Below are 13064 nucleotides of genomic sequence, written 5' to 3' on the forward strand. Positions count from 1 at the left end.
GGTACGACCATCTTTAAGCAATTTCTTCAAGGGTTTGTCCTGCTTTGGGGTGCAAGTCTGCAGTCACTCTATACAATGAGAATTCTCCTGTGAAAGCGCCGGTAGCAATTTGCATACTTCTAGCCACATTCCAACTAGACGTGTTGGGCATCGCTCAATACTCTTGCGTTTAGAGAGAGCTTTGTATGTTTAGTCGGCATGTGACCGCATGTATGCAAATTGAATACTTGTAGTCACACATCCACCGCTCCGGGCGCCAGATGATCCTGATAGCATGCAGTGTACACAATGTGAGGCTTCACAAGTCAACAGTCACCTAGAATGATTGCAGACTTGTAGGTCAGACAACCCCTTTAAAAAAAAACTCTGAAATTCTATTTGCTCCACATTGGCGTCAGAGTTAGGTAGGTAATACCTCTATAACAAAACTGGCAGGAAATGGCACAGACTCACACCAGTGACTATAAGAGATTAGAACAGCTCACCTCCTCCCTCTCCCTACACAGCAATCTTGGCATTTATCAAAAAAGCATGCTCAAAACATTCTCACAAGTCAACAAATATATATTTTTTTATGTTAAGCTGTTATGCTGTAAAGCAAATCTATGATATTGCTGTCCACGAGATTGAGGGAACCAGGAGTGAATATTCTGAGTACTGGGGTCCCAAAGACAATCTATAGGTTGATGAAGAACTCTAAAGAGTCTTGGCCACAGGTAAATCTAAAAAAATGAGGAGGTGATAATTTCAGAGTGAGCATTTATTTAGCTTAATTCAATATACAGTATATTAGAGCTGAGCGAATCTTTTGAAATTCGATTTTGGCAGCTTCGAAAAAATCTTCCCAGAAATTTGATTTGTAGAGAATCAATTCACTGCAAATCGAAAGTACTCCAAAGCTTCTAACTGATCCAAAATGATGTGCATCACATAAACCTATTAATGTCTGAGTGACCTCAACATATATGGTATGGATAAAGGAATGGCAGCTGTTCTTCAACACGGTTCTGTTACACACTATCTGTACAGTTCATTCAGTGTTTTATGGCTTTCTCTCCCTATTCCTATGGCTAAGCTGCGAGCTGTGACCTCGTCTTACTATCCAGACTCTCAACAACAAAAAAAGGCTTCTGCATTCCCTGCCTCAGCTTTTATACAGGCTATGATATTCCCTGACTCATTGGTTGTGCCATACCATGTGATGTGAGGTCATGTGATCTCTAGCTGATGCAATCTTCTACAATGGGTAAAATGGTGCAATTTTAGGCAACACACACAGCGCAAATTGCAAACTGTTTCTATTTTCAGAATTTCTAAAAATTCGACACGGGTTTGATTAGCGTCGAATCGATTTGCACATCTCTAATATATATTAATACAATGTGAAAATACAAAAAAAAAAAGGGAGGGAGATATTTTGTAAAACATATAATGGCAGCGAAATGATTGGCATCTTTTCTTTTACATTTTTGAAATAAGTATATTTAATGTACCGGTATTGAAAGATTAAGACCCTGGTTTAAAGAAATGACATTCAAGGAATTGTAAAGCATCACTGGGGATTTTCTGACAGATCTCCATTGAATAAAGCAATTACTTCTCATTAGACTTTCACGTATTGTTAGTCACACCATTAAACGCTAAAGGTAAGAAAGCGTGGGCGTCCTGCACGGCATTGGGCCCGATATTATCTGCATGATGCATTGCTTCATGAAAGAAATTATATAAATGTATTAATCTTATTAGTTAAATTAAAGGCCAATGTAGGGGGTACGGAGGTTGCAGTCGTATTCTCGTGTATGGGGGCAAAGACCCTTGCGCCACAGGAGAAGACACCAGGGATGTAAATAAGCACATGGTTGGTGAGGGTCCACCACAGGGTCGGACACACACAGAGGAGGGCTCCTGTGTAAGAACGATACATGGGTCATCATATTGCACTCCTATATGTGTCCATGACAAAAGCTGCTTGCTGCTTTGGACCTGGAAGTGGGCCCCTTTACCTGATGGGCCCCTGGCGGCCGGACAAGCTGTACCGATGATATGCGTGCTCCTGGCCCACGCTGTGCAGAACACAGCTGCCGTACAGTTCTCTATATGTACAGTACTATTACCCCCTAGAATATGCCATATAATACCTGTATGGCATAGAATGACAGAAATAACTTTTGTATACTTAGGATGCAAAATAATTTTCTCCCAGAAGGAAGAAAACATCTCTCTAGAGCCACTTTGACACTAGTCACTACTTATGGTCACCCTGTCAGCTGGGGAAGTCAGGGAGTCCGAGATCAAAAGCCAGGAGGGTACGTCATAAACAGAGAGGTGAGGAAAAGGCGTAGTCAGGTCAGAGTCTGAGGTCAGAATTCCAAGGAGCTGGCAAATCAAGACAAAGGGGCTAGGCAAATGGATGGTCAAAGGCAAATCCAAGGTTGGTGAACAAAGATCAAAATTCTAGAACTCAAAGCACAGAGCAAACACACACCAAACTGAGCAGAGCTACAACAGGCAGAGATACAACTAGACAGCTAAATAGCCTGGGAACAATTCCGAACAGGAGAAACCAGTAGGACACCCAGCATGACACGACCCTGATTGGGTGACTGGACTGTCATTCACCACACTGACAGCTCAGCCTATCCCTGCCCCAGATCGGACAGCTGAGGAAGAATTGTGACACAGACATTAAAGATGAGCAGATCGCTTCACGCAATCCCAGTCCACGGTCCAGGTGAGTGCTCTCTGGTCATGGCCAGGAGATGCGTAACTCTCCTTACACTCCTGGATCCCATGCTTGGGTTATGATTAGCTGTGCTGGCGAAACATCACCTGAGGTTCTGGGTTCCTTGGGATGACATCTGATTCATCAGTCTACCGTGACATCATCTGTGTGTCATGCAGCGTCCAGGTAACTTCTCGCCACCCCAGCTAATCAGAAACCGAGCCTGGGATCCTGGTGGGTAAGGAAATTTTCCCAGCTCCTGTCCATGGACAACGAGCATTGACTTAGACTGTGGTGTGGACCAGAGTTACACAAAAAAACTCTACCAGACACCCATCCACAAGCTGCTGTTTCTTTTTTTGCTTAATAGCTTGAGTGTGCTTGAAACAATGTGCACTGCCGCAAAAATAAATGCACAAGGATGCGGTCTATCACTGTCCACTCCAAAAGTAGATGAGTAACCAATAAACGTTTCCTCATTCTTACAGATCAGGATGCCAAAGTGAAGGTCAGGGAGTGGTGGCTTCTCTTTGCCCAAGCTTAGGGAAGGTCGGTTTTGCTGCCAGCATCTAACTTGACTTCCACCACTAGGAGGTCAGTCTAATTTGGCTCTCCTTCCTGAAAAAAACAGGGGTTTCCGGAGGGGAAGTGAAACCTAATGGCCACATACTCCTCCTCTAAACTGATCGAAAAGTCCTGGGGATTAGGACACAGAGTGAAAACAATCAAAATAAAAAGTGAAGAAAATCTTTAGTTGGGAAATGTAAAAAAAATCTCCATTGTAGACAAAAGGCCCAGAATAAAGGTATATAAGTATGAAAGGGAATGTGTAAAAATGTGAAATAAAACTCACAGGTCACCACTCCCGGTTCATCACTTCTGGGGCACTTCTGCACCTCGAGCTCTCAAACTACTCAGCCTTTGGCATTAATCATGGGGGTCGGGGGTCAATCATGGAGACTGGGGTCACATAACCAGATGACTATAAAAGCCACTTGGCAAACATCCCTAAGCGTCAACCCAGCATGCATTACCGCGCCTACCTTTGCACTAGCTGACACCCCACTTGATCTTAGCTAAAAAGGACTGAGCTGTTTCACAGTAGTTGCCCCTCATCAGTGCAGAACAGGGTTTAGCTGGTTGAATAAGATACTCTAGATGCAGTTTTGAGGGAGGATTGGCTTACTTTAATGAGACCACCAGAAATTGGAATCTTATTAGCAAAGCTTCATGGAAAAAAAACATGCAATTTAGCTCTTGGAAGGAAACAAAACTATCTCTCTAGTGCCACGTATTGTGGAGCCAGTCTCTCCAAAAATCTAAATTTGTGTTGAGAGGTTTACAGGATTTGTTTTAATTATTTATTATTTTGTATGTATCAATGGAGACGCATAGGTCAGCAGAAGAACTGCATACTTAAAACGGTAGAGAAACCAGAGAACAACAGGAGTTTTACATAAAATGTATAAACTTTATTACCAAATACAAAAAGGATAAAAAGCATAACACATATGCGGACAATGTATTCAAGTAGACACCAGAACCGGGAAACGTGTAGCGCTCATACCATCATAGCTAGTGTGACTTTCCCCATATAACTAACCCCCTTGGAATTAAATGTCAAACAATAGCGTCCCATAGTGGAAATAATCCCATGCGCTAATGTAGGGCCTGGCTGTCCATAGCCTAAGTTATCCCACTGTTAATAACCGCATGGGAAAAAAAAATCACAAAGTGGAGCGCCACCGCCGTGTCCCGGGACACCCCGACGCGCGTTTCGCTAATACCAGTTAGCTGTCTCAAGGGGAAGAGACAGCTAACTGGTATTAGCAAAACGTGTGTTGGGGTGTCCCGGGATGCGGCGGTGGCGCTCCACTTTGTGAGTATTCCCCCATCATCTCTCCCTGTCTCCCCCAGTCTTACTTTTGTCTTGATTTTTTTTCCCATGCGGTTATTAATGGTGGGATAACTTAGGCTATGGACAGCCAGGCGCATGGGATTATTTCCACTATGGCACGCTATTGTTTGACATTTAATTCCAAGGGGGTTAGTTATATGGGGAAAGTCACACTAGCTATGATGGTATGAGCGCTACACGTTTCCCGGTTCTGGTGTCTACTTGAATACATTGTCCGCATATGTGTTATGCTTTTTATCCTTTTTGTATGTGGTAATAAAGTTTATACATTTTATGTAAAACTCCTGTTCTCTGGTTTCTCTGCTATTTCACGGTGGAGTTATTTAATGCACTTAAAGGGTGTGTGCACACCCGGTGCTAATTTACTATGAGTCTGGTATATGTTATGTTAAATACTTAAAACGGTGTAGTATTTGACTCAAGATGTCAAAATTGGATACTTGGTTCTTATGCCATGTAAGAGGACACCAAAATTATAAATGACATACGGTAGTTTAGAGACTAATTACACTTTTTCTCTTTGGGGAACAGATACTTGAAATCTTTTATCAGGATCCTGGATCTTCGAAGAGGGGTCTTTTATTTAATGACCTGAAAATACGCATAGGAGCAATTCAGGCCGGGCTAAAGTGAGGATGGAGGTAAAACAGAGCGTGACCTAGTTTTCCTCTCTTCTGGTGTGCAGCGAGTATTTACAGGTTCTGTACAGAGAAATATGGTGATACGGCACGGAAAAGAGATGACTGTGAGGCCAAGGTCTTAGGAAATCAAAGTAAAATACGACTGTGCCAAAAGAAATAGAAAAGCTAAGCTGTCAGACTAGGGTCGGTCATAAACAAAAAAAAGTGTGTCGCTAAATTGAACCTGTCATTTGCTATAAATATAAATTTATTTTTTTTATGTGGTGTAAATGCCGCTGTTCTCCTGAATCCGGCGATATTTTTCTTTTGTTTCTGCGCCTCTCCATTCCTGAGATATAGCCTCCTTTTGCTTGTATATAAATCTATTCTTGTTAGCCAAAGGGGTGTGCTCTTCAAGAAAACTCCCGCTTAGAAGAGTTTAAACCACGCTCACTTGACTAACAAGACTCGATTTATGTACAGGGAAAATGGTGCGATATCTCAGGAACGGAGAGGCGCAGGAACGTAAGAAAAACATCGCCGGAATCAGGAGAACAGCGGCTTTTTAGCAGGTTAAAAAATGAGTTATTAATGACAACTGACAGGTTCTCTTTAAATGGGTTTTCTCAGGATCAATCCTGTTTCTAAACACTCTTTACTAGCTGCTACCATGTAGTCCTCCATATTCATGAACTCCGTATATCTACACTGATTGGCAGCCTATTCACAGTGTACACAGAAATCTGCCAATCAGCAGTGTGGGCGGGGTTACACACAGCTCAACATTCAGAGAACCGCTAGATCTGCAGCAGATAAATCAGTGATTTTATGAAAACTGCAGTAAGCAGCCCAGTAAGTGATACATCGCTGGAATTGGAGTCTCTGCCCCTACAACATGTTGCTCTCAGATGGGTTAGAAAAAACCTGGCGACCGACCAATTCCCTTTATGTGGGCATGTGGTTGGTACTGTTATTGGGGCATGTCGATGGCTCTACTGTCATGTACAGTAAATTTCGTGACTGCCTCCATAATTAATTCCCGACTGTATGGCCAATCTACAGTGGTCATATTTACATCATCAGCAAGTCTCAGATATTACAATGAGCGCTAGCATTTCACCTGTGAATGCAGCTTCCAATGCAGAAACTAAACCATTGACTGTAAAGTCTCTACTACGGAAACAACATGGAAAATCCAGATTGATCACTGCAATAGTCCAGCAATGGGGGACTACCCGGCATGTGCCCATGGTGCTGGATTCCTTGGCTAGTGTCAAGGATATAGAGACTTTCCCCTGGGTGAAGGGAGGGTTGGTGTCACTTGGGTATGCTATCACTTTAGGAAGGGGCCTTCATCAATAGAACCGGCAGAAGGAAACTTTGACATGAAGTCCCCCAAAATGGGGCTCCTCTTCCAGTTCCGGTTAGCTCACCATGCCTAACCACAAGGAGGATATGTCTTCTGTCATCATCGGCTTGGTTCCAACACTCTTATTTTTCCAAAATTGTAAGACGTATAGGTAGTCACACCTATGACTGGCCTTACCGTCCATTATAAAAGGTTTGTAGTCAACCTAGACGGGTTCTGAAATCCCATTAAAGTGACTTTGGCTGCCTCTGTGATATCTACGCCATTGTCTACAGGTAACCCATCTATTTATTAACCAAATGCAGAGCTCTTGATGAAATTATTATTTCCGGCGTCTTAAAGTATATTGGTCCGTTTTAAAACAAACCTGTAGAGAAGCATGGTCTTGCTGCCCTCATGGCCCGCAACAAGATAAAACTCGTTTTGATGCACAAATCAGTGTAAACTGTCCTGATTCTCATGTTCGGTAACTTGCTATTCATTCTTTTTGAGTACGCAGTTCCATTTCACCGGCATTCTGCCAGCTCTATATGAGTTGGAACTTCCTTTTCCCTTCTCAGCATGCAATGTTTTTATCAATGTCCAATGAATGTTCTTTTTGGAACTGAAAGACTGCCTCTCTCTTATGCCTGTATACAGATTGGCAGACAGGAGAGCAGAGGCAAATATACAAGTGCCCCTCATACTGCTTGTATAGACACCAATCCTCTTCTTCCAAGACAATGAACCACCACACTTCCTGTAGAGAAACCAACCCGCCCTCACTATTTGTAAAGAAACAAAGACCTGTCCCCACTTCTTGTGGAGAAACAAAGCCCCTCTACCATTATATAAAGAAATAAAGACCCACTTCGCATAGAGAATTAACAACATGCCCCCATTTCCTGTAAAGAATTAAAGACCCACCCTCACTTTCTGTAAAAAAAGAAAGACATTACCCCACTTCCTTTAGAGAAACAAAGACCCGTCTCATTTCCTGTAGAGACACAAAGACCCGCCCGCACTTCATGTTGAGATACAAAGACCCACCCCCACTTCTTGTAAAGAAATAAAGACCTGTCCCCACTTCCTGTAGAGAAACAAAGACCCACCCCCACTTGAGACAAACACCAGTCCCCACTTCCTGTAGCGAGACAAACACCAGTCCCCACTTCCTGTAGAAAAACAAAGACACACCCCACTTCCTGATAAAGACCCGCCCCCACTTCCTGTTGAGAAACAAAGAGCCGCCACCACTTCCTGTATAGAGACAAAGACCAACCCCCACTTCCTCTAGAGAGACAAACACATGCCCCCACTTTCTGCAGAGAAAATAAGACCCATTCCCATTTCCTGAAGAGAAACAAATACACACCCCCCACTTCCTGAGAAATAAAGACCCACTCCCACTTCCTGTATAGATACAAAGACCCAACCCCACTTCCTGTAGAGAGACAAACATTCACCCCACCTCCTATTAAGAGACAAAGACCTGCCCCCACTTCCTATAGAGAGACAAACACCGACCCTGTTGTGAGTTCATTTTCACCTTCACTTTTGATGTCTGATGAACTCCCTCTGCTGGTGAAGGGAAGTAGTGAAATTGATTTGTATGGGAAGAACCTGTCATTTGAACAGGCGGAGTGTGATTGGACATCCGGAATCTCTGAGTGGATATAAGACAGCCGACGCCCTGCAGGGTTGCTGGTGATCCTTTCTGCTCTGAGCTCTGGCATCCAGTTTAGTTCCTGTCTACTAAAAACTAAGTTTTTGCCCTGCTATTATTCTATGAGATTTTGTCTGGTTTCCTTAGTGTTTGTATTCAGCCAGTCCTGGTTGGGACTGGCTGAATTCCATTTTTGTCTCTGATCAGTTGATCTCTTTGCTCTGTTTTCAGAATATACCTGAGTGCTGATATAGTGATTTTGAAGTCTAGCGACTTCAGGGCCTTTTTTCCTATCAGATGGTTGGGACATTATTGGTGGGGTTTTTGCGGATTGCAGCCAGCATCTTTTCTGTCCTGTCCTATCTAGTTAGTTGGGCCCCATCGTTTGCTCAGCCTGTCTTTCTGTCTGTGTTTTCATCTGTTTTTTCACCGACAATACATGGTGGGGCCGTCTATTGCTTTGGGGTCTGCTCTGGGGCAGTTTAGATTTCCCCTTTCTTTCTTTAGGCTTATTTAGTTCTCCGGCTGTAATGAGGGGTCTAGGGTACCGTAGGAACCCCCCACGGCTACTGTTAGTTGTGGTGAATAGGATCAGGGGTCTGCAATCCGATAGCTACCAACCTCTCCGGTTTTCTGGACTTAGCTTGTATTTTTGTTTTCTCCTCCTCCGGTGACTCATTCATAACACGGCCCCACTTCCTGTAGAAAGACAAAGACCCACCCCACTTCCTGTAAGCCATCTTAGAGTCTCTTCTGCTAGAGACAGATTACACTTGACAACAAGACATAAACGACAAGTTACACAGAAGGGAGACATTTAATGGCCGATACTATATTGTGATTTTTCAGGGTGATAAAACATTTTTTAAATGAAGGGGTTTAAAAAGTGGAGCTTTCTTCCCCATGTATTAGGCAAAATTTTATATGACTGTGGAGACAGACGACAACTGCTCTTCCCGTATCGTACAGAGACTGATGCAAGAACATGAAACTTCTTGCCAGCAGGAGAAACCTAATCAAAGTCAAATAATTAGCTACTAAACACCATTATTATTTTACTGGCATAAACAGAAGAACTGTAGAACCAAAAAATACGCTTATTTCTATTCTCTGAATGATCCAAAAATCATTGCTAAATGGCTTCCAAAGACCGTCCATGGGTGTTTACAGAGACCTGCACCAAATATCTGTACCTGTAGAAAATCCAGTTTTCTTGTGGCACTTGGTAAACTCGATGTTGAAGTAGGTGACCAGCGCATGGATGTAGTCGTTCCGCTGCACTTGTAGGCAGAAGGCTGATGTGAAGGCTAATTCTTCAATCTTCACCGTGTAGATATCGATTTCCTGTGTCGAAGAATCATATAACATCGACCTGTTAGTATGTACGAATCACCATGGATACAAAATTAGAATACAGGAGACTGATTTATGTAAAAAAACAAACTGCAGACCCTATGAATGGGGATAACAGAAGAAACTCCCTCCAAATGTCTAACCGCTTAGATGCAACAATCTCTATTGACTGCGGCATCTAAAAGGTTTAAAGGTTGAAATTAAAATTATGTCATAGCGCTGTATATGGCGGACTGGGCAAACCCCTTAATGGCAGTAGTAAGCTCCAACGTGCCCCCCTTGGAGGCAGCAGCAGGTAGTTAGCAGGTTTTAAATTTTTTTTTAATGCTGAGGATTTGGAGCAACGTTGCAGCAAAATAATACTCCAATTGCCCTAAAGATTTTTCTCAATTTAAACTTTTGTTGGTCCAGGTGGTTGGACCTTCTTCTTCATTAATTGGGTTAAGCAGGGACACCAGTCAATCCCAAGAAAAGGTCTCTAATATGCCCCACTGCAATGGAGGGGTATGAGCATTCATTCCCTATACTGTAGGACTGCGGAAGAAGCCGAGTGCTCTACTTAGCTATTTCCAACAGTCCCATAGAGAATATGATGCCATTGCTTCATCCCGATAGGTATTTCAGTGCTCTGTTCTTGGGATTGTTGGAGGTCCCATCAGTTGAATCCGATCCCGATCGATAAGTTACCGCCTATCCTGTGTTTAGGTGGTGTCTTTTAATGTTGGGAATAACTCTTTAAAAGTCATTTTGGAAGTGATTTTATGATCTCTCATTTTAGACATAGTAATTGCTTTCGGCATTGGATCTCACCAAACCTTTATCAAACAGGAATTGGTCACCACTTGCTTTGGATCTACAATGTCCACCAGCGGTTCTCTCATGGCAACATCCCTGATACACGTCATGTCAAATCCATAAACATTTTCCCACCCTGTCAACGAAAAAAAAAGGGGCAAGCAAAAAGTTAAGTCTCCAGTAAGTTATACATAAGAAATAACCATTTATTTCAAATTGGGTTGGGTGGGTAAAGGAAGACAAAGATTTACCTTGGATGGATGCGAGTGAGTGAAAAACCTTTATAAAAATAGGGAAGGGGCAAAATTTCTTCGTTTTCTATATGTAGACATCATTTATTCGGCTGCTCTTTAGCTACTACAGCCTCCACCATGCCCCGATAGTAGCTTGCACCCTATATCCAATTCCCAGGGATGCATTTTTAAGAGGCACATGGGGTAAAAGCACTGCTGTGGTCAGTGCTTCCCGATCCTCGGGGTCAAAGCTGGACTATATCTCATGTATTTGGAGCTACTAGAATTAGTACAAAAAAATTGAGTATCCATAAATAAGAACACTAGATTATATCCTAGATCAGTGGCCTGTGACCCATGTCTTTTAACGTTTTGGAAAATTACAAATCCCAGCAAAATGATACTTTGGTTTACCTTTACCTAGGGCAAAGACACTTGTCACTCTACTAGACTAGTATCACGAAATGTTGGCCAGACTTGTCGTAAAACCACGACTTTCAATGTGCTCAAAAGCAGAAGATGCCCTACTTACTAGAAGAGTGTGACCTGTGGCTTTCCGTAGTTTGGTAAAATACATATCTCAATATGCCAATATGTCAGGGGATTGTGACCTTTCTCTCCCCAACCTTTGGGAAATAAACATCTCCCGAAATAGTCTAAGACTGCTTTCATACATTGTGTCCGCATTGTGGTTTCCCAAAATTGAGGAAAAACCTCAGCATTTTTTTTCTTTAATTTTGGAAAATCTCAGCAATAATCCTGATATGTTTTGTATCAATTGTGGAAAATCACTGCCAAACAACCCTCACCATGCGTCCTTGATTAGTGAGTGCTATCTCTCCGAAGATGCTTGAAAAAAGAAGAGACCTCTTTGGAGAGACGTTCTGGGTGCATCTCAAAACCTCCAAGAAAGCAGAGATTTTGAAATGTATGACACCGCAAGCTCTAGCATCCTTGTACGCATGTAAGGGATGGGAAACAACAGCGTAGAAGTGTGTGGCCTACAAAATGGGCACGACCATGTAAAACCTTTCTATGTCCACTTTACTAGTTTTGTTCAATCGCTTGAAAATAGATTAAAAACACATGAGACATGCACAAAAGTGAACAAGTCGGTAGGACAGTGTTCACACCACCCAAAGACTGAAACACAGAAAAAACACAGTATGACAAACATGCAAAAATACTCAGTTGTAAAAAATATATATAACAGTAAACAGCAAGTGCTAGTAAAAAGATGATAACAAAAACAGGGTATTTAGTTGATACGTTTTTTGCAAAAAATGTATACTAAGCCACTCCACCAACGTAACGGTATACCCATCTCGGAGCAGTCCTATCTAATGTATTTAAAACCTGATCATGTGAACAGTACCTATATGAGCAGGATTCAGAAAGGCGCTGCCCGATGTGGACACGCTGTGCAAGACGGCTTTTTATGTGCATATCTCATACTGTATTTTATATATATTTTTTACAACAGAGTATTTTTGCACGTTTGTCATACTGTGTTTTTTCTGTGTTTCAGTCTTTGGGTGGTGTGAACACTGTCCTACCGACTTGTTCACTTTGGTGCATGTCTCATGTGTTTTTAATCTATTAGTTTCTTGCTTATGCAAGTTTCGGGAGATTTCCACCCCTCTCTTGTGAGACATGCACATAAAAAGTCGAAACAATTTGCAAGACCTAGTCCATCACCCAATAGACTGGAGCTGTGAAAACCACCTCTCATCCTCTTCTTTAGGCTAACCAGCTTAATCGTAGCCGCAACATAATCGTAGCCGCAGATGCCGTCAGATTAAATGCCTTTCTCACGACTCTGGTCCAATGGCCACAGATTATTGTTGTGGGTGGCCAATGGACTTGGTCTTGTGAATCGGATTGCACTAACTTTTCTTGAAAATGTTGGCAAGTATGATTTAGATAATACCCTACAACAGTGGTCTTTGATCTCTAGCTCTACAGTTACAGTGAGACGCATCAGAGAAGGAACTTGAAGCTTCTGGGTCCTAAAACAAAATCTATAATCGAGGACCCTCCTACTATGCGCCCTTTTTAAAAACTGGTCTCTTATCTTGTTGTAGAAGGAGCTTTAGGCCTCTTTAGGCTCTAGTGTCCTAGTGCGACTACTACCTCAACACCACTGTAGTGGAGACGCTGCCGAAATGTAACCTTATGTATTGACATCTGCAGTCAAAATTCGAGGTAAAAATTAACTTGCTGTGGGTGGAAAATCTGCACCACAGGCTAATTTACTCTGTTGACTTCTTATGCATGAATGGGGAAGAAATGGTAAATTCTCAACCACATAACCAGGTTAGGGGTAGGACTTAAACGCCCCGGAAATGTTGGCCACTATGCATCTGTAAAGCATATAGGTCAACTTATCAGGAGAATTTTTAGAAAGCA

At 42.4% G+C, this 13064-nt stretch overlaps 1 protein-coding gene across 2 annotated transcripts in view; it reads right to left on the minus strand.

Moving 5' to 3' along the window:
* PRMT8 (protein arginine methyltransferase 8) overlaps positions 1-13064 on the minus strand; it is a 134006-nt gene that overhangs the window by 29998 nt on the left and 90944 nt on the right. For both annotated transcript variants that reach the window (XM_073567808.1, XM_073567809.1), the window contains exons 7-8: positions 10443-10558; positions 9468-9618 (exon numbers count right to left, since the gene is read on the minus strand). In XM_073567808.1, coding sequence (XP_073423909.1) covers positions 9468-9618; positions 10443-10558 — 267 coding nt within the window. The remainder of the gene's footprint in view (positions 1-9467; positions 9619-10442; positions 10559-13064) is intronic.

This window comes from Dendrobates tinctorius, unplaced genomic scaffold (assembly GCF_039654945.1).
Source record: "Dendrobates tinctorius isolate UK_male_01 unplaced genomic scaffold, ASM3965494v1 ptg000020l, whole genome shotgun sequence".
Classification (NCBI taxonomy): domain Eukaryota; kingdom Metazoa; phylum Chordata; class Amphibia; order Anura; family Dendrobatidae; genus Dendrobates; species Dendrobates tinctorius.